The sequence below is a fragment of the Anser anser genome, assembly GCF_964211835.1.
Source record: "Anser anser genome assembly, chromosome: 27".
Taxonomy (NCBI): domain Eukaryota; kingdom Metazoa; phylum Chordata; class Aves; order Anseriformes; family Anatidae; genus Anser; species Anser anser.
The window spans coordinates 2,095,325-2,117,143 of record NC_139748.1 but is presented as its reverse complement, the minus strand read 5'-3'; the positions used below and the strand labels follow the sequence as shown (position 1 = coordinate 2,117,143).

General features: G+C 44.1%; 1 protein-coding gene across 3 annotated transcripts in view; it reads left to right on the top strand.

Annotated features, from left to right (window-relative positions):
* RAP1A (RAP1A, member of RAS oncogene family) overlaps positions 1-21,819 on the top strand; it is a 39,873-nt gene that overhangs the window by 12,316 nt on the left and 5,738 nt on the right. Inside the window, exons 1-7 of one of the 3 annotated variants that reach the window (XM_083812439.1) lie at positions 341-834; positions 5,486-5,555; positions 9,515-9,598; positions 13,410-13,478; positions 15,071-15,127; positions 15,896-16,036; positions 19,949-20,092. In XM_083812439.1, the coding sequence (XP_083668565.1) occupies positions 9,542-9,598; positions 13,410-13,478; positions 15,071-15,127; positions 15,896-16,036; positions 19,949-20,092 (468 nt within the window). In that variant the 5' untranslated portion in view covers positions 341-834; positions 5,486-5,555; positions 9,515-9,541. Of the gene's footprint in view, positions 1-340; positions 835-5,485; positions 5,556-9,514; positions 9,599-13,409; positions 13,479-15,070; positions 15,128-15,895; positions 16,037-19,948; positions 20,093-21,819 lie in introns of those variants that run through there. The other 2 variants (XM_083812438.1, XM_083812440.1) reach the window with 2 other exon arrangements.

Here is a 21,819-nt window from a genome sequence, read left to right as displayed (position 1 = left end):
CCGAGTGCTTTATACGTATTTAATTGAGGAAAGTCAATTTATCCCCTGAATCTGCCCGGTGTGCGCGGATGTCCTCCGTCCTGTTGCGGCTCAGCGCTCGTTGGTGTGAACTTGGCGGCAGCGCTGCAGCCCCTCCGGGGGGAGGCTGCCAACTGCCGCGGGTGACGTGGTGGCTTGTTCTAATTCAGGGCTGCTGTGTGTGTCGGTCTTGGAGTTTTGCTTCTGGCTTCCCTTTCACTGCCTTTTGTCTGCTTGGCGCATGTCCCTAGCAACTTTCTGCAAATGCAGACCGATAGGACAAAAACTAAATTAGCCGTTTGAGCACGGCAGGCTTTAGCTGCCCGAAGTACTTGTTCCTTGTCTGAAGTGCTTCTCTGGCGAAGCAATTTAAAGTGAGTAAGTAGGCAGTCGCTTCCATGGAAGTAAACATTTTGATATTTAAAACTGCGAGTTCAGCATGAAGCTGCTTGCAGAAAAGGTTACGGATTGAGGAAGATTGTTCTCAAGATGTTTGTGCACAAAATCGCTTTTTCACACCGCAACTCGATTGCTGTTTTCAAAGACGGTCGTCTCTCTGACCTGGTTGTGTGTGCTGCAGTTAATTTGTTCAGAGCTCCGCTTCAGCAAAGCACTGAAGTCGAAAAGGATTGCTCTGCTGCTAGAGGACTTTACTCTCAGCTGAGGCTTTTATGGCTTTGGCCCTGAATCAGTAATCTTCACAGCACGCCGCAGAAGATGTGAAATTATGCAGAAACTGGCGATTTGGACGTGGTTCAGGAGGAGCAGACGGTCGGGACTTCAGATTTTAAGAATGGATGTGTGCAGGATCGGAAGGTCGGTCTCCTACCTTCTCCAGTTAAATACTTCAAGTAATATCTCGGAGCAGTGTAGTTTTCTCTTGCGTTCTTCAAATACCTGTTTGTTCGTTTAGCTTGTTGTTAGCTGAATTCTTGCCATGTGCTTCTGTCCACGAGCTGTTGGTTGTTGTTTTGTTTTGTTTTGTTTTACTGTCAAACCCAAAACAAAGTATGTCTTTTTAGCGTTAAATTACTGAATTGTGAGTGCCTCTCACTTGGGCAAGGTATGTAATTAAGGTGTTGCTGCCTTCTCTTGTGTAAATTTATGAATTCTTGGTGAAAGTTCTCTTTCAGAAATATCGTAATATTGAAACACTTTTCCACTTTTCACTATTAAGAGTGAATTCAGTTTATACTTTATTATATAATGGCTCAGGATAAGGTTCAATTCCCAATTCCTACTGTAGGGAATCACATCTCATTTATGGCTTTTTCAGTCCCTGGGTGTGCTCGTACTTCCACGGAGGAGTACGTGGGTCCGAGTGTCCAGAATGCCCTGTTCTCCAGTGGTGAAGTTACCAAAGTATAAACAGTTTAATTTGGCAGTGTAAGCTCCTCCCTGGAACTGAAATGTGTTCCTTGTTTTTAACAGAAATAACTTAGGCTTTCGCTTGAGTTAAATTTGGGAGAACAAAAGCTTATAAAGCTAAAGGGGCTGAATGCATGCAGCCATTGTACGGTGGCTCGTCTTACAGCACGGTGACATGTACAGCTATCTGTGTGCTTGTTACGTTGATTTATATTTGATTTGATGCTGAAAGCAGTCAGTGGAAATGGTAATAATTTACTGTTAAATTCATAGAACTGAGAATGGGATTTTTGTCGTAATATATAAGATAATCCTCCTGTTGGGTTATTTAGTGGTAATATATATGTTTACCTGGGTGTTGGAAGCTGCAATAACGAGCAATAAAGTCAAGTCAGACTCTGAAGATTGTGTGAATGGAAGTTTGTCAAACTGTGCATGAAAATCACATTGAAGCCCTGCTTTCTGCTTGGTCTTGTCTTTTTTTCCCCTCTCATTTTTCTGATGTTGACAGCGTCAGGGCAGGCGGGGGAGGTTTTCAGTGCACCTTAAAGGCAGGGAGATTGACTGCCTTGGTGCAGTGACTTGGCAAGTGCGTCCATGGCAGCAATTTCTGATGTTGTAAGTAAATTCTGTGCTAAGGAGCAGGGTAAGTCCATGGTAGTGTTTTTTTGGGAGAGCCCTCTGCTAATTAATTGTGTGATTTGCAGGCACCCTTTCATTTGTGATCCCTCATCCCATCGTGTTTCCGTAGCTTAAGTGCCACCATTGCATAATTGTTGACAGCTTTGATTAATATTAGGGAAGTATTTAATGTACTTTTGACTTGATTGAGTAATTTAATATCCAAGAACACGGTGTGTAACAGATTCCTGCTGAAAGCAGGTGGCGAATGGAGCCGTCAGGCGGCCGGGAGCTGCCCTGGCTCTGGTGCCGCAGCCGTGGCCGCTGCCTCCTGCGCCTGGGTGGTGGCAGCGCAGAGGGGATCTGCTGGATTTGGTGTCACTTTGGTCGCTTTGAATCTTCCCTTTGTGATGGGTTTGAGTTTGTTTTGCAAACATGGCTGTGATTAAAGAAGGGGTTTTGGAGCATTGAGTAATGTTTAGGAGACATTAAAAAAAAAAAACACTAAAAAACCTCAGCTTTTCATGGCCTAGTTTGTAGTAATTCAAAAAGCTGGCATGAAGAACACTTACAAGTTCAAAGTTAAACAGGTTTGTTTATAGTAGCCGTGATTCAGTGCTGAGCTGCCAGGGTAAAAATAACCACGCGTGGCTGCAGCACCGGGAACCTGCCCCGCTGTGGCACGGTGGCGGCAGCCGGGCTGCGGGGCGGCGACGATCCCGCAGCCATCGGTGTGCTTCCGTCCCGAGCCCGTAACATGCTGACAGCACGCTTCCCCTTGAGGACGTCAGACGCCTTGGTTTCCGTGTGTGCAGGCCGGACCGCTGGCAGGACGGAGGTGAGGACGGTGAGCGAGCCGGGCTGGCGGAGGAGGTCGCTGTCCCTGCGCCCGCATCTTGGCCGCACCACCAGGAATCTTTCCTGGGCACAGAGCAAAACACCGAACGGCCGGCGGTGCACGCCGCTGCTGAGCTGCACGTGGAGAGGCCATTTCGTTGTGTCTCTAGGAATTGATGCTTCTGCCTGTGGTTTTGTCTGTGCTTGTTCAGTGCCTCGCTTTTCTCTGTTCCTTCTCTCTTTCCGCCTCCCCCCCCCCCCCACCCTTTTTAACCAAGGGCTGTGTGTTGCTGATCTCAAGTGCAAATGCAGTCTGCGTTCTTGATTTGTCATCTGTCTTCAGTCCCATAGCTGAGCTTGTGTCAACACTTTTGCTAAAATTCCCTATTTTCAGGTGTCTGTAAACTGGATCCAAGTGAATGCTTGCAGCAAGAGCTGCCTGAGCAAACTGCTTGGCTGTAGACTTGCTTCCTATTGTATTTGGAAAAGTATTTAAGAAGGATTTTGAAAATTTCATTATCTGTTTCTAAAGCATTTTGCTTTCTATGGTTTCAAGGTGGCACGTGCTCATGGCTCTGCAGTTTTGGATGCAGAGCTGCTAAAAAAAATATTTTGAAAAAAACACAAATTACTAGGCTTTCATTTAAACTTCCCATGATTTTCAGCATTGAAGGGGGGAACAAGCAGTTCTTTTATCCCTTGGGAGCTTTCAGAAATGGTCTTAGGGAGAGCCAGCAGCCACGTGAAGCCAGGCCACCTCCTCTGGGGTTTAAGGACCGGGGACGCGTTTCGGTGGCCTGGCTCGCCGTGTGGTGCCGATGGGCCGTGTCTGCCCGGCCCTTAGTGGTATCGCTGAGTTCAGCCCTACTGAGTGGAGGAGTGTGATACCGCGGGTGCTGCGGTCTTGTAAAACACGCGGTTGAGGGGGGATGGCTCTTCAGTTGGCGTGCTGTGGTGCGCGGGGGCACTGGGTCTCGTCCGGCTCTGGAGGACCGGTGGGTGCCACGTCCCCCATCTCGGTGCACCTCTGCGCTCTGCCGCCGGCCATTTTCTTTCTCGTGGCTCACAGATGCTCCTCAGGCGGCGTCCCGGGGTGCCACCAGCACTGACCCCACTTCATCCCACCACGGGCTGGGGCTGTGCAGGTGCTGGGGAGGAAGCGGAGGTGTGGGATCCGTTTCAGAGGCCCCCGATAGCATCGGTGCCTGCTGCCTGGCTTCCTGTGCCGCGGCCGGGGAGCGGCTCGGCCTGCCAGCAGCGCACGGCCCCGCGGGCACCGCGTCGGCAGCGGAAGAGAGAAACGTGGCTCTGTAAAATAACTGTGCTTTGTAGGGGATGCAACAGTCGTTGGATTTCACCGTGGCAGTCGGGGTGTGGTTAAGCGGCAGTTGCTCCCCTTCAAGATTGCTCAGGGTAGCTGAGCTGCTAGAGTCTGCTTTTCCTGCGTTCTTGGTACAGTAAATTTTCATCTCTTAAAACGCATTGCAAACTTGGTACAGCCTCAGGCAGGTTTAGGCTGACTTGAGCTTGTCTTGTAAGTGAAGTCGTGCAGGTTTTGTGCAGAGCGTATTGGGAAGAAAAAAGCCCATCAGAAACCTGGGGATGAAGCTGGAGCAGCGCGCATCTCTCCCGCAGAATGAAGTTGTCTTTTTTGTTTGGGGTAAAACAAACTGCGGGAGAGGAATACTGAGCTGCTGTTGGCTTTTAATGGGAATCGGTCATTGAACTCTTCTTTAAAATTCCCGTCCCTTGGCCAGTTGAACAATGCATGGTCAGAAGCAGAGGGAGGATGACACAGACATATATTTGGGGGTGAGATCTGTGGTATCGAGGTAGAAGGCAGTGCTAGGGAAACAGTAAAAAGTGTGAGATTGGAAACATGAGTGAGCATCCTGTAAATGTGGTTGTCAAATTACAAATTCAGGGATTGTGGACAGAAGTGGCAACAGCACAAAGCCAATAAAAATTGATGTAAGGCAAACAGACAAGCTTTTTAGATGCTGATTTAAAAAAAACTGCATAGAAGAGAGAAGTACTTTTCCCTTTGATGGCAACCTTTTCCTACTGTGTGTCTGCAGACTGTATTTCACTGCTATCAGATCTGGTAGCCAAAAATCAGGAGCTCAAAATTTTAATCAAAAAAAAAAAAGGCGTGATATTAACCCATGCTCCTGAATGAAATCTGAGGCTAAAGAGGTGGCAGCGCGTTGAGCAGCTGGAGCTGCTGGCGTCCTGTATTGAGCACAAGTGTCAGCTTTGCTGTTGTGAGCTTGATCTTTGCTTTCTAACCAAATAGATTCAATTTTGTCTCCTTCCCATGGTTTACCTTAGCTGCAAGTCCAGTTTGTAAAGCATTTTTGAATGATTTTGTCCAGCAGAAATTCTGTTTTGCCATTGGTTTTCTCCTGACCCCCCAACATTTCACTTATCAGAAGCAGGGTTAAATTGCACTGGAGGCTTTGTTTTTAAGGGAATTTGATTCTAGTGTTCAGAAATTGTGTAGAGCTCCCTTGATTAAAGTAAAGAGCAAATTTGATAACAGGCATATTTTGCTTTCAAGCTGTGAAGAGTGGATTTGATGCTTATCTACACTATCATCTGAAAAATATGTTCTGAGGAATTAATTTTTTTTTTTTTTCAGTCCCTTGCAGGGAGCCTGGAAAAAACTTCAGTAGTGCTGTTAACACTGATGAGAGATCTTTTATGCCAAGGTACGAGTATTTAATGTTCTCATTTGAGAATTGATAAATGCATAATGCATCATTTGAAGTTAAAAGTTGTCTGAACTTTGTTTCTTGTAGTGGAGAAAAGCAACTCTGAAGTAGTGTGTTCTGTCCTTCTTGATGTTATTTGCTGTTGTACAAAATACAAACGTATAATAACAGTACACAATTTTTCTTTCCAAGGCTGAGCCAAGAATGTGTCTACTTTAATTTCTTTTTTGTTGTTGTTCATTTAAGTCTTTTGTTATCATCTTACTGGGGATTGTATCATCAGTTATGCCCAACGTTTCATGAAGTTATGCAAAACCATCAAGCCACGTGCCTTTACCACTGTCTTCCTCCTGCTGAGCAGTGTATCTACCTCACACAACTCATGGCCCTATCAGTGTTCAGAGAAGGAAGGAGCAAGCAGTAATACAAGCTGCCTTCTTTGGGTGTGTGCAATTGAACTCAGACATCCGCATCGCACAAGGTGCACACCACGTTTTGGGTTAGCGCAAGGTTCTTGCACCCAGCCTTTTCCAGGGTTGCGTTTGCGTTTATTCTTTGCTTGCATTTCTCTCCCCAACCACCCAATTTTTTTTTTCAAGATCCCTTCCAATCCCTAACATTCTGTGAAATTACAGGCTTCTTGATGAGCTGGTGAGGCTTTTGTATAAGGAGCAGTTAATTTTTCATTTGGGTTGTGAACGAGACTGAACCTGGCACATGTTCCCACATAGTTCTCTTGCAGTAGGACCATTTCATCAGTGCTCAAAGCACTGACCAGCTGCAGATAAATGGCACTAGAGAGTTGTTTCTCTTGGATATGTAGACAGTTAGAGGTGCATATGGCTAGTTGTTCTCATGGTGGATACCACGTGAAGGTTACCCAGGCCAGGTATTTTGGGCAAGCTGCTCGAGATTTTCGCTCTTCCTTCGGGAGGGGGCTGATGCTGGCAGCCTGGGCACTCTCGTGGCAGCGCAAAGAGGTGCTCCTGTTAAACAAGGAAGAGATTAATCCTGAGGTGTCAGGTGCTTTGCAGTGTAGAAGCAAAGTTTGTTCATTATTGTAGCTGCAATCTGGACCCTACTGATTTATTACTGTTGTATTTTAAAGTGGCTGTGCAGGTGCTCGGTAGCCTGGTCTGGTGCTGAGGGCGGAGCGAGCCTGCTGCTTGGAGCAGTGCCAGGGTATTTAATGTGAAATTTGTTCTTTGCCCCACGCCTGTCCTGCTGTACCTCAATGGCTGTGCGTGAGGGAAGAAGGGGAGCATGAGCAAGATGACACACTTAGTTTTTGCTTTCTTTTTGCACCTTGGCCTTCAGAACTTATGCGACCAGTTTCGCAACATGTGAAACGACAAAAAGTTATTTTTTTACACTTCTTAGTGATCATAGGCTTTTCTCGAATCAAAAGAAACACTAAACACCCGTAATTTCATGCCATTTTGAAATGCTGCTGTTGCTTCACAGCATGCTCGTCTACTACACAGAGCTCTGGGTGGAAATGAATGCTACTGTGTCTTGCTGTATTTAGGTGGGCATAAACAGTTTGCCAAATGAAAAGTTGGCTAGGATGCGGCATAGTAATTTCTGGAGCACTCCATTCATGTTGTATAAACAGATAACATTAACATACTTGTGAAAGAGCTACAAGATAATTAAGGCGTGTGGAGTTTACAGTAATAAGGCTCATGCGTTTCAGGATCTTGGTTTCCTGTTGCACCTGAAAAAAAAAATCAGCAAATATTGCAGAGAAGAAATGAGAAGTTAGTCTTGTGCTACTCCCAGCTGAAAGTTTCCCACAAGTATTTTTACTATAAATAAGAAGTGAAAGAGTTCACAGCTAAATTTAACCCTTAGATTGATTTACTTTCAGGGGCATTCATGGGTGGAGCAGACTGTGGAACCGTAGAAGATGAAGATAGACTAGATCAATAGATTGCATTTACACTTTATAAAAAATGCATTCCCTTTTAATTTCTAAGGATTGTCAAAGGAAAAAGCATTGCTAATTGGAATTCCCCTCTCTTTCCCAACCAAAATCATGATCTTAGAGAAAAAAAAAAAGGAAGTGAATGTTACTTCTCAGGGAAACTTTCAAGCAGAAGAGCTTGCAGCTGACAGTATCTTAACCAAAACTGTTGTCAGCGTACTATAGTGCATAGACATGGCTTGCTCTGTTTTTAGACACTTGAAGTTAGCATTCTGGAAAATCCCTTTCAGTTTGACTTAGTTTCACAATTTCTGTGAAGTTAAGCAACCAAAGCTCATAGCGGCTTCCAGGGTTGAAGAAAAACAGCCCCGAGGTGCCTGAAAGTATGAGCTGCTGCTGCTGACTTCTGCTTTATTCTCCCTCTAACGTCTGGGCGAGGGAAGAGCAGCTCGGCTGCATGAGAGCCTCAGCACAGGCAGGCGAGCCCCCTGTCCCTGTTCTTCTGATGTAAAAGTGAACTTAAAGCTGTGTTAAACTGGCCACAGGATTTGGGTGCCTCTTCCTCTGCGACTGCACGTGGGCTTTATTTATTAATTTTTTAACCCGTATGTGTCCCGTTTAGACCACAGGACGTAGTGTGGTTGAGGGGTGAGGATTGGAAGGAGGGTCCTGGGGACAGGTCTCCGATATCGCGGCCGTGTGCCCCTGCTGCGGCACGGGGCTGCCGGCATGCTGGTGGGATGTGCCTGGGGAGCGTGTGGCAGGTGGCCCCTGGGAGTCTGACGTGGGGAAAAAAAAAAAATAAAAGTCCCAATTTAACGGTTATATAAACCACAACACAGGTTGTCAGGTAGCTGTCCGGCGTGGCAAAGAGGCAGCAGCAGGGCTAAAGATGCGATCCCTGTTCTTTGCGGATGGTTGTTACTGGTAGCCAGCAAGGTGATGCAGCTCAGCAGGGAACTACGAGGAACACGTCTTTATTTTTAAACCAGTCCTCAGATGTAGCCAGCGAACCCATAAATCCTGTGCAACGTTAGTTTGAAATGCCTTTGAGAGATGAAACTTCCCCAGCCTCATAGTGTTCGTGTTTCTGAATCCTTACTTGGGAAGAAAGCGCTATCTCGCCGGGAAGGAGCAGAGGATGATTCGCGGCTGAGGTCATTGTTTGCCTCAGCGCCCTTGATAGGGACAGCCCAGCCTGGCCTGTAATGTAAACAGAGTGTAAAATGTTTATCGCCAGCTTTGTCACTTGCCTTATTTGTCAGGGAATCGCGATGAGAATGAGAAGTTTTGTGGTGCTGCGCAGTGCGTTCGGGGAGCTGGAAGATTTCCTTAAAAAGGCACAGGCCTTGCTGGGCGAGCAGCGAGGCTCTGCCTTGGCAGCCGCGAGCTCGGGCTGACCTTTCCAGAGAGAAAATACTGACCTAAATCCTGCCCTGCTGCGGGAGAAATAAACCTCTCTGCTTACATCTTACTAACCTGATTTTCTTGTCTCGTACTCGCGGCTTTATGCTGTAAAATGTTGAGAATGCAGAGGCAAGGTGGCACTCATGGGGTGTGTGGCGGGGAGGGGGCTGTGTGCCCGGGCACTGTTTGTTACCGTATTTATCCTCTCCGTTTCCAAACAGCAGAAGGTTGGCAGGTCCGGGTCCGGGCATCCCAAAACCTGGGAGGCAGCGAGTTCCAGGGCAAAGTTTGAAATCATTAAAATGCTTTATGGCAAGGTCAAAGGAAGCATTGCATTGGCTGATTCACTGTAGAAGTATGGGGTTGCGTGTAGTTTGCCCATTTGAATATTTGAACATGTAGGAGTGGGGATCTATAGTTTGGTTATTGTTCTGTTTGGTATAAACTGGAGCTGTCGGCAATTCATGCAGAAAACAACAGTCTTAGCCATTCCTATAGAGATTTTTGTTCATAGCAGCATCCGGAGAACAGGAGCACATTGCTACTTTCAGAAGACAGTGTCGTGAAGGTGTGTGTACAGGTACACTTGTAACCATTTGCTTTTTTTTTTCCTGCCTTCTAGATCGTCGGTGTCTGAACAGACCACACCATGCGTGAGTACAAGCTAGTGGTCCTTGGTTCAGGAGGTGTGGGGAAGTCCGCCTTGGTGAGTCGCTTAGGAAGTGGTCCTGAAACCACTGCATGAGCTTCCAGACTGGCCTGTCTCGCTGCAGGCATTACTCATTGAACGTATTGGGTTGTTTGTGCTACTTTTATTATGTGCAGTGACTTCCAGGTAGCCATGGTTAGGCTGCTGAAGGATCTGTGAATTTGTGTCAGTTTTTGGAGAAGAAACGGGTGATTCATCACTGTTAGAACAGTTAGCATTTCATGTTTGCTTTCTGCGGATGTGTAATACTGTAAATAACTGAACGTCCCTAAGTATGAAAAGCCTAGCCTAGGCTAGAAGGATGAATCAAGACTTGCCCTGCGTGGCTGTGGATTGGCGATGGCTGCCGCCGAGGAGCACACCTTGAAGGTAGTTTATTTTCCATCACGGACGGAGCCTGAAAGAGCTGTCTGGCCTTGAAACCCCAGGGTGGAATAGCAAGCTGCCTCCAGGCAGAGCAGAGGGACAAGCAGACTGATGACACTTTGCACTCCTTAAGTGCTTGTGTTGTTTCTAGTAAGAGGTTTACATAGCAGAGTTGATAGTAAAGCATTGTAAGAGAGGTTTCTGTCACCCATTTATCACAAATCAGTCAAGCAGCTCGCCCCAACAAGAAGGGCAAAGAACTGGTCAAGTGTAAAGTTATGTAAGACAAGGAAACACGCCACGTTCCTTTTCACAGAGGGTGATAGCTGACCAGCCGTTCATTTTGTAGATGGGTGCTTCTTTCACTGTTTTTTATTCTGCTGATAGGGGCTGCTAATAGTCCTGTCAAATCACCTGCAGAATGTAGGTGAATGAGAGGAAAGATTGTTCAATTATGTATCACATTTGAGGTACTCTTTCAGAGATCCCTTCCTAATATTTACAAGATGTAGGAGTAAAAATTTTTGATGCTCTGTTCTCCCACAGCAACTTATGTGATCCCCATTGCTTTCTACGTGAGCATTCTTTTTGATTATCTTGGTTTTATTATGTAATATTGAAGGATTCGCTAGGTAAAATAGGGCGCTTCTGAATATGCTGTGCATAAAACCTCTTCAGCATATGAAGTACTTTGAATTTCCTCATTTCTGGTATAAAGTTCTGAGTCCCCATTCATCACTGGCCTTTTTAAAAGTTGAAATGTGAATACTTAATTTTTCTAAATACTTACTATAGTTTTTTTTTCCAAAATTTATTCTCAAAAAGTTCTGGAGATTGTATTTTCCTTTATCGTATATGATGAGTTTGTGTACTCCCACCTGTAGAGATACAAATTGGGTTAAGTCACTGAGGACCCTAACTTTTGTACGTACGTACTGCTGGTGGGTTGATTGTGAAAAGTCTGGTAAACCAAAGTTAAGTTCCAGGTGCTAAGCAAGCACGTATTGTAATTCATATGCAGTGTTGATCCATTATGGTTATGGCAGGACAGTAAGTGCCAATTAGTAGCTGAGGGAGAATAATATTTAGCTTACAAGATGACCAACTTTATTGACAGGTATTGGCAAGGTGGGACTTAAAATGATATGGAGGTCACTTTAAAATTTCTTTCTTCAAACTGCATAAGCTGAATACCCAACAAAGAGCATGGTGTTTGTTTTCAATTCTGTGTTTTCACTGGGAGTGCAGATTACAATATGCTCTTGTTTCGCTACGAATCCTCCTCACTGTTTTAACTCCTGTGGGTTAAGTTAGTTTTCTTTCTCAGCAGTACTGCATTTGGGAATATTAAATAAGACTCTGAGTTTTAGCAGAAAGACAAAATGTCACGAGTGGTTTGTCACATTCTCTTGCTGAAGGCTGGTTCACAAACAGGAAAAAAGTTCACAGGGTGCAGCTGAACAGCTCGGACCGACTTCAGTGTCCAAGTGTTAGCCTCCTAGCAAATAGCAATCTTCTTTGGACTCGGTTGGGTTAATAGGTAAAATTAGGTTGGATGTTAGGAAGTACTTCTTTACCGAAAGGGTTATTAAGCATTGGAACGGGCTGCCCAGGGAGGTGGTGGAGTCACCATCCCTGGAGGTCTTTAAAAGACGTTTAAATGTAGAGCTTAGGGATATGGTTTAGTGGAGTACTTAGTGTTAGGTCGGAGGTTGGACTCGATGATCTTGAGGTCTCTTCCAACCTAGAGAAATCTGTGAATCTGTGAATAACTGTGCTGAAAATCCTACAACACAACCTGAAATTCTTAGTTGCCATTATTGGTATAACATTGTAAACCCACTAATAATGGTGTCCTGCACAGTGGCTTTGATAAGTCCTGTTACCTGAAAGGTTTGGGGTGACAGGAAAATATTGGAGAAGCAAAAGCTTTGATTCTTAGGTTCAGGCTTATTAATACAGGATTATTTAGTGAAATAGGAGGGTTTTTGAATGAGATAGTACGAGATTTTATTTATTTTTTTTATGTTAAAAGGAGGAGAGTAATAAGGAAATGCTCAGTTTTCAGCACACACAGAGGCTTTCTGCATGCATCTGGTACGTGCCACTCTGAAAGTCTTTGTGTGGCAAAAGGGAACCCTGTTGCAGAAAAATTTCAGCCTTTTGTCCAAACAAAATACAACTTCTTGAAACAGGTAGTGACTTGGCAGAATTTGTACTAAAGATTTGTGGAAAGCTCTGTTGGCAAAAGATAGTTGCTGTGTTTGTTGATATTTAAAGAGATAAAATTAAGTGCCGTGATCTTGGCACTTGGTTTTACCATCATCAGCCAAACCTCTGGACCCACCCGTGCTGCACCCGAGGTGAGCGCAGACGCCGTAGGTGAGAGCACGGCGCTGCGCCCGGCCGGAGATGGGGGGAGCCTGGGGCTCTGCAAGCACGGCTCACTGAGCTGGGGAGTGCTTGGAGCAGCAGTCATTGCATGGGAATAAACTGCAAACAACACTGTCGCTAGCATTACAAAGATAAACTATTCCAGCATTTACCAAACTGGTACCAGTACGGATCTGTCTGGTCTCGCCTGGGTGTTGCTGATTCCCAGCACTGCGCCAAGGAGGACAGACGGCTGTTTAGGTGCAGGGAACATGCAGGGTTGCAAGTAAGAGGAGACACCAAAGAGAAGAGTGCTCTTCCTATTTATGAAGAGAAGGTACCAAAAAGGAAAAGCAAACTGTGTCTTCCAGAGGACAAGTGAAACCACAGACCAGCAGGAGCCAAAGTATGCCACGTACGGAGCTTGAGCGCCCAGAGATGGGGCGCATCCAAATGACAGCTTGATGGGAAATGTTTAGAGTAGATTCACTTGGAATAATTATATAGGAGAAGAAAGATTTCCTCTTTGAAATGAATGATGTCTCCTTCTTTAATGATTTAATACAAACTGAGTATCTGGAGACTCTCCAGATTTAGCTCACTACTCTGAAATACGTCTGTGCTCTGTGTGTAATCCAGAGTAGTTCCACTGTAACTCTAACACAATTGAAATCTGCATTTTCCATAGCACACACATTGCCAGTTCCTCTGATCAAATTTCACATCTTCCATATTTGGTGCTTTTTTTATTCTTCTGAAGTCACAGACACTAAAAGAAAGGCATTTTAGAGAATGCCTTTATTTTTGAGATGCCTTCATCTTTTATGAAGAAATGAGCAAACAATTTGTCTCGCATAGTTTTGAAATGTGCTTGAGTAGTGGCTCATAAAACAGCAGAAACTATGCAGATTTCTTTTTAAATAATTGTTAATGTGTGTATTTTTCTCTTCTCCCCACTTGAAGTTTATCAGCAGTGTTGAGTGTTTTTTCTGCTTTAATTGTTCAGAAAGTGTTTCTTGGTTAAGTGTTACTGTTACAGTTACTTCACTTTTTTTTTCTCTCTCCCCAGACTGTACAGTTCGTTCAGGGAATTTTTGTTGAAAAATATGACCCAACAATAGAAGATTCATACAGAAAGGTAAAATAACATCATTTCTATTCCTTTCAAGTCTCACGGAGCTTGCTTCTTTTTAATAATGCAATGAAAGCTTATCAAAATGAGCAAGGTTTTTTTTATGAGAATGTTATGGATGCATAAAAGCGCAGCAAGAAATGATGCATAAAAAAGCATCAGTCTAGGAAGTGCTTTCATGTAGATAGTTTCTTTTGGCTTTGCAGAGTATTTTACTAGTTCGGGGCCTGTGAATGCAACCAGACAAATTGTCTCAGCTACTATAAAGCTGAATTATCAGGAGATGACAAACATTGCTGTTAATTTGACTGTTCTTACTTCTGTTTAATAGGAGGATTAAAGCTCTATTACTTCATATAAGTAGGAGCTTTCACTTTAAATCTGACGACTTCAGTCGAGGCATGTTGAGGCTTTAGCTTTCTGCTCTTGGACTGTTTCTTTGTAAGAGGTTAGAGCACCTGACCAGACATCTCTCTGTGTATTTTCCCAGGCCATCGCTGACTTTTTAGCTCCTGTATGGGGGTACGAGCTGTGGCACTTGGCAGCCTGGTGTACTGTTCATCCCGGTGCCAGTGCTGTTGATTGGTGCCTGGGCAACGTATTAAAGGACCAAAGACTGTTAGTCATATCTCTTTGCTGTAATTTGATGAATTATTATTTCAAAGCATAAGTATATCAATATTTGTTGCTAACATGCGATCTGAAAAAGTTAGCATAGAGGAGATATATATATATATATATATATATATATATACACACACCACTTATCACAGTAGGTTGTGGTACTGTAGCACAGCAATTGCGTTTTGTTGCTTTCTCCTAGGAATGATTGTTTTACCATTTAGTTTAAATATGTTCTGCTTGGTTTGAAAGCGCATAAAAATTCTTCACAGCTGTTTTGGATGCAGGCTTGTAATTGCTGAGCAGAAATACTTGTCAGGATCCCTGACTCTGGTGTTACGCAGCTCTATCAACAGAGCTGCTTTCTTCTCGGAATTGATGTCAAGTAACCCATTGTTTTGCAGACTAGCATAATTGTTGCCATAATTAAAGACACCAAACAGAAAACAAAAACTTGTAGCATTTGTGCCTGTGATAATTAAATGTAAATTCTGTTACGAGTTCTGCTGTTAAATTTATTCATCTTTCCTGGAATTGCCCTTAGTGGATCTGAGACGGTTCTTAGCTTCCAAAAGATTTGTTAAGCCTCAGTGTGACGTTTATTAAATATTGTGCTTTTTCTTTTCTTCCTCACTCCTTCTTCAACAGCAAAAAAAAAAAAAAAGTTGAAGGTCCTTTTGATTTGTGGGAGTGGATTTTATCTGACTCAAGAGGCTCATTGTAAATACCTCAACTTATTTAGGCCTTTATAAGCAGCAGAGTCCTGGATCACTAGTGAGCTGCCCCAAATGCCATCTTAAGGTGTAATTAATCTTCTAATAGCAGAGCCTCTCCTAGTGTTGGGAAAGTCCGGGTGGCTGGCTCACTTACTGAGGTCTTTGCTGCAGAAGTAAAAAAAAATTAAGGTGAGATTCCCCTCACCTTAATTTCAGAGGTTTTAGTTTTAACTGTATTCGTCTCTTCCCCTTTTTACACAGCAAGTGGAAGTAGACTGTCAACAGTGTATGCTTGAAATCCTTGATACAGCAGGGACAGTAAGTATGATTTCTTTTCGTAATTGGTGCAGAGTTTCTTTCTTAAGAACAAAACAAGATGATAAGCATAGAACTTAATATAATAATCCTGCCCAAGGAAGAAGCAATAGATCAGGCGCAACAATTAAAATAGAACAATTCTGTTTAATAACCCAAAAGCAGGTTGCCGTATCAACATACTGATGGAGGATAAGTTTGCGTGTTACCTTTGCAAGTGGCCAGAAAACATAGCCAAAAAAGCTCTTAAGCAGCAGGCTCTTAAGGGCACTGCCCTCCCACGCGGCCGTGCTCGTGACAAACTGCCACACGGCGCGTGACACGTGGGCCTGTCTGTGCAGTTAGAGAACTTGAAGTGATAGCCCAGATCTGTCACCTGGGGAACTGGTCTGATAGCAGGCTCCTGCTCAACGCTGTATCGGGAAATAAATGGAAGATCAGTACAGAATACGTCGACCAAATGCTAACGGCTTGTGTTATGGTTTGGGGCATACCCCAGTGTACCTGTGCATGTGTTTTTATTGCACCTTTTCCTGGTTTTGGAAGGAGCCTTGTTCTCCTTACTAGGGGAAGGAAAAAAGCAAAGGGAAAGAGATGTGTTAATGTTTTTATTAGGTTTTCATGCTGCAGTGGATCTCTGTGAGGGGTAGATACGTAAATATGACTCGTGCTCTACTACATTCTTGTCTCCATTACAATAGAAGTATTCCTTTGTAAATGTTCTTTAGTGTCATTCACTACCTAACTACTTTTTTAAATATTTGATTACAGGAGCAATTCACAGCAATGAGGGATCTCTATATGAAGAATGGTCAAGGGTTTGCACTAGTATATTCAATAACAGCACAGTCCACATTTAACGACTTACAGGACCTGCGGGAACAGATTTTACGGGTTAAGGACACTGAAGATGTAAGTCAAATATATTTTTTTTTAATTTTGAAAATGATTAAAATGTTTTTTGGAACTAAGCATATGGGAATTTGTATGTGAGTGAAATTTCTGTCTAGGAATATTCTTTTCTGTATAGCAAAGTTTTGTGTTGAAACGAATTTCCTTAGCATTATTTGTTATTTTCAGTGTTACATTTCAAGTTTGCTGGAAAGCTGACAGTATTGATGGGAAGTGATAGAAAAATGGTAGGAGTTGATTGAAGAAAACATTTTTCCCTTTCATTTTATTTCTTTTCCAGTATTTTCAGTTTCCTCATACTGTGCTTCAGCAGTACTTTATTTCCCTCAAAGTTATGGAAAAATTATATCTGAACTAGCCAGTAATGATATTTTTAATAGATCTCCAGCTGTCTTGCCATGGAGACTAATGTTGTTTTTCCCAGATTTGAGAGGCGGAAATTGAAGTACAGAGAGACGTGGCAAGGCCTGAGGGTCAGCTGCAAAGCCTCAAGTCCCAGCCCGCGGTGGGGCTGAGCTGTGCCCTCCGTGCCACCCATGCCTACCAGAGCAGTCCGAGTTGATGATCTTGAACTGTAAATAGAAAGGACGTGTTCAGCTTATTGACCGGATTCCTGCTCCGTAATTTAAGTGTCACTAGTATTAATAGCCTTTTTATTTTTAATTTTTGAAAGTAGCTGAAAACGTTCCTTTGACTTTGCTCTCTTGTCGCTGTGTGAGCGGGCAGTGGGGGACAGGACAGCAGGAGCTCGGGCTGCCCCGGCGAGCAGGGCAGTGCTGCGCCCTGCAGGGCTCTCTCCCTGGGCTGGGGAGCCCTTGGTCGAGGGGCACAGAGCAGATTCCCTTGCTGTATCTGTGCCCGTTTGGTTTGCCCCGTCTCTTGGTAATCTCTGTTTCATTCAAACCCATCCTCTGTGAGGACCAGCGGTGTTGCAAGGTGTCTCGTGGGACCGTCAGATCGCGCCTTGCTCAGGTTCGTTCCTGACTGGAGCGTAAAGCAGAGCAGAGGGAGAGGGGCTTGTTATCCTCTTCTTAGCTTCGAGAGAAATCCTATGCATGAGTTTGTCTCTGTGGAGAGGAGAGTTAGTGCTCAGAGCTCTTACTGAGCTTGTAATTGTTGTTTAAAGCCCCTTTTCAAATGAGAAAAAAATTACGTTAAGATAGATGGTGCATGCAGTCCTGTTTATGGCAGAAGAAAATCACTTACCATGTTCCCAGCCCAGGCGCCGACCGCTATAGCTAGAATTTATCCGTGGGCTTTGAATTTCTAGATATGTGGTGTAGCAGGGCGTGCAGGTGGCTTTAACCATGTTGGCCGTGTGAACGGTGCAGAGGTTTGGGACCTCTGCTCGTGTAGGCTTCCTCGAGAGGACACTGAAAATAAATGTTGTTCCTAACAGCTGGGAGTGCATTCAAGGCTTCGAATGCTGATGGCTTTCGGTGGGCATGGATCACTCGCGTGGCTCTTGCAATGGGGACTGAATCCAGGAGCAGCCTTGTGTCCACCGTCCTTTGCGTGCAGCTCGCGTGCAGTGGTCACACGCGGGGCCGGGACGCATTTATCCGTGTGCGTTGGGTTTACATCGCCCCGCAGGGCAGTGCGGTTTGAGCAACACATCCCGCTCCTGTGCTCGGAGGGGGCAGGCAGTCCCCTCGCGTTTCTTCTTCCTCCCACATCCTCCCTGTTCCTTATCCCAACTACCTCAGAATGGCTTCGGAGCCCTCCTTGGCTTAACTGCAAGAGCATTTATGAATTTTGTGTTGGGGGATGTTACTTGTTGAATCCAAGGCTGAGAACCTTTCGAACTGTTACGCTAAGTCAAAAAAAAAAAAAAAAAAAAGGCGCTTCTTCCTGTATTTAGTTTCAGAATATGTCTTTTAAAATCCCAGTAGTTAAACCATGAAGCTATGTCCAACAAAGTTTAAATTCCAGCCTCCTACATGACATAGGAAATGGTCAAGCAAGTTCTTCTTCCAACTCCATTTTCTGCTCTGGGTTAAGTAATCGCTACCTTTTGAAATAACCATACAGAGTTGCATGCCTTTCAAACCTACACTGTTTAACTGAGTATCGCTTTTTTCCTATTATTTTACATCCTAATTTCCCCCTTTTTTTTCCTCACGTTCAACATGTTTCATCATGTTCAAAACACATTTTAATGTTTTGGAATTCTCTTAAATATCTAGAAAACTGTAAAGAATGGACTAGACTAGTGTAGTTGTAAATATCCTGTTACCCTCTGTGAAATAAACTTGTTTGGGGGATTGCCTCAGCTGTTCTGAGCCTTCAGCTTTTTGATGTAATAAGTAAAACTTGCTTCTCAAAAATAAAACTGCAGTCATTTTTTAATCAGTATGGCTGTGAGTTTTAAATACGAAAATTTATTTTGTCTAGGTGAATTTGGAAGAGACTGCAAATATTAATGTTGAAGTAGATTAGAAAATGTGCAGTGCATTGTAAATTATCAAAGGAAGTGGATTGTGATTTATTTTCCAGCTGGAAAGTACTCATTTTCTGCTCAAAGAATTAAATGCTTCAGGAAATAGAACAGGGTACACACCCATTATCAGCAGTTCTTTTGGTTGTTGGTTCTTTTTTTTTTCTACTTTTACATAGCATGAGGGAAACAGGATGCTGTGGCTGCCGGGTGCGTGTGAAGCACCGCAGGAGGGACTGCAGATCTCGCTGCGATCTCGGCCTTCAAAGTCCTCAAAGCGCCTGGCACCTGAGCTCTGGCTGCATTGTCCCCCAAGGCCCGTATGAGATGTAGGTTGTTGGTGTTTGGGGTGCTTCTGGTGTTTGCTTGTTGAAGGTTGTTTCTACTTGCCATTTTTAACATCTTTCGGTGGGCTGCAGCCATGGTAGAGGCTGTGACTGAGAAACAGGGAAAGCCTTCTGAAAGTAGGCATCTTGGAAATAATGCCCTCATATATTAGTAGTGTTTTCTGTAGGGAATGTCACAAGGAATGTGGCTTCCCCAAGGCACTGTCCTTCTGAAGGAGTGGGACGCTGACTCACCCAGATGCTTCAGAAAGCAAAGCCAGCAGCTGAAGGAGAAGGGTAGATCCCCTTTCATCATTCATTTCATTCATCTCGAACAGATGATGTGCCTGTATTTGCGTCATGGGCGTAGGACGAATATTTTGAACATGTACCAAATGTTTATTCTGATACAGCATGAGGTTATTTATTGGAAGCGATGTCCCTTCAGGAGCTGAGCTGATGAGCGGTCGTTAGTTGGAAACTTCAATTACTCTGAACTAGTTAATATTGATCTCAGTGTCTGTGCCTTTTGTAGTGAACATCCTCGTCTCTGTACGTAAAGCATGTCAGTAGTACGATATTGTGTTGTGATGAGGAAGGCAGATGGTCATGTGCATGGGGCTGTGGGAATGCTTACCCGCACAGAACCGCTCCTCCTTACTCCGTGTCCAGGGCAGCGCTCTGCTGAGGTGCTTCCACTTGTTGTTGGCTTGACGGCAGATTGACAAGAGAGGTAAAAACGTCAGAAACACATAATGTATTTCTTAAAACACACGCTGTATGTCCTGTTGTCTAAAAGAGGTTAAGCTGATGGGCAATTCAGCCTCATGTCACATAGATGTCCTGAAATGCATTTTAGTAAATTGTGCTTTTGACTATAGAATGGTGTTGGATGTAAATACTGGAAAACAAATCTTTACTGGAAGACTTACTAAAATCCAGCCTAGCTGGTGAGCTCTGCTGAACTTCCGTTTTTTTTTTTTGTTTTTTTGTTTGTTTGTTTGTTTTTTGTTTATACATGACTATGTTATTTTGTTTGTTTTGTTTTCCTCCTCTTCGTGTGCCTTTGCGAGCTATTGCATCACTTGGGCAGTAGGTGTTGTATGTTAATTTGCTGATATGTCTTGGTTTTGCTCCCTCTCTCTCCAGGTTCCAATGATTCTGGTTGGCAATAAATGTGACCTGGAGGAAGAACGTGTTGTCGGCAAAGAACAGGGTCAAAACTTAGCGAGACAGTGGTGTAACTGTGCCTTTCTAGAATCGTCTGCAAAGTCTAAAATCAATGTTAATGAGGTAAGTATCAGCTGTTCCTTGCCCGTGTTACATTAACATGAGTACCGCATTAGACCAGCATGCAGTCCTTCTTACGCTCCTTTATCAGGCAGATTTAGAATGGTTCTGAGGTGTCAGTCTGAGAACGGCTAAGACGAGTCTATTTAGTTACTGTTTTTTTTATTTGTTTTAAAGATATCTGCTTCTTTTTTAGTTAAGAGGTGGGTGACATCCCCAGGCAAATGCTTTCTGTGGTCTGTGTTAGAGGGCATAGATAGCAGAGGGTTATCAGTAAGCCCAGTTAACTGGATGACTCTTACCTTAGGTAAAACTTTATCTGGAAAACATACTTTATTAAGATAGCAACTGCTACTATTCAGAATGTGGATTATGCCCCATTGTATTACTTGTCATGTTGCTTAGTGTTGGTTGTTGGTTTTGAAAGTATTTTGCTTTTCACATTCCTGCTACATCTGGCTGCTCAAGCAGACATCCCATCACAGTCCTCCTCTGGTAAGCCGCTAATTTACTGAGAGCACGTCCAAACACCTATCTGTGTACGCCATTCCCATGTTTAAACGAGAAACACCTTCGGAAGTCGGTGTGCATGTTGCTGCTGCCTGAGGTCGTGTGGCACCGCTTGCCATCCGGCAGCAAGGTTTTATTCTGTGCTGTGAGTTATCTGACAGTGACAGAGGCCGGTTTTCCAGTCGCAAACGCTAAGGTGACCCCATTGAGCAGAGCTGGTTTGGTGCCAGGAGATAACTGGGACCATTTAGGAGACTGTGATAAGGAGAAGCAGGAGGATTTTGGACTAGACCCAGAGCTCTCTTGGCAGCCAGCGTGACATGCCCAGCACCGCATCCGTCGGGTGGAGAGGGACGGGAGCTCCAGGCTGCTGTGCTTGGGATTAGCCTGGCTGCGGTGCTCGCTAATCCAGCCTGGTAAATATAGCTCGCTGAGCCAGGCTCCTGCCAGACAGGGCTTTGTGTGTGTCTCTGAGCTGTAGTAAAGCTGTGGCAGCTAACAAAGAAATGAGTGGCTCAGTCATCAAACAGGTACCCTGGAGTATACCAAGTCCTGTTTTATTTGAATTTCCACAGAGGCTGACTTCTCAGTAGCCAGAGGTGCTTTAAAGTTCTCCAAAGAACTGGGCTGGGACAAATACACACCTGCAGTTTTTGTGTGTGGTCATCCTTAACAAGTGAATCGTGTATCTGTATTTCCCTGTGATGTCTCCTGCCTGCAGTCAGGCTCGATCACAGCCAGGAAAATGATTATCTGGAAGATTAGTTTCTGTTTTTATTGTGATCTTAGTTTTCTGTGTTTCTGCTAGTTCATATTGTCTGGTTATGAAAAGCATAAAAACTCAGGAAATCAAGAAGGAACACAATGAATCAAGCAACTTGCTGTGCTGGTTATTTGTTCTGCTGGCTCATGGAGTGGGGAAGAGTTTACATTACTCTTTGGTTTTGTTTTTGTAAAGCTACATTTGGAGTTTCTGACTTTGTTGAAGTCTAGGCTAAAGGCTGATAAATTTCTGCTTGCATTTGCTGAAAGTTAAACCTTTCCTACAGATAGGATGTTTTTAATACAGGTATGAGTCGACCTCAGTAGCAGTGCTTCAGATTTCTTTCTGGTGACCTGTGTGATGCTCTTGCAGTGCACCGACTTCTCCTAGGGATAGTGGCGTTCCTGAAACCTTGCTGCAGACTTCACTTCTGCAGTCACTGTCGGTACAAACACTT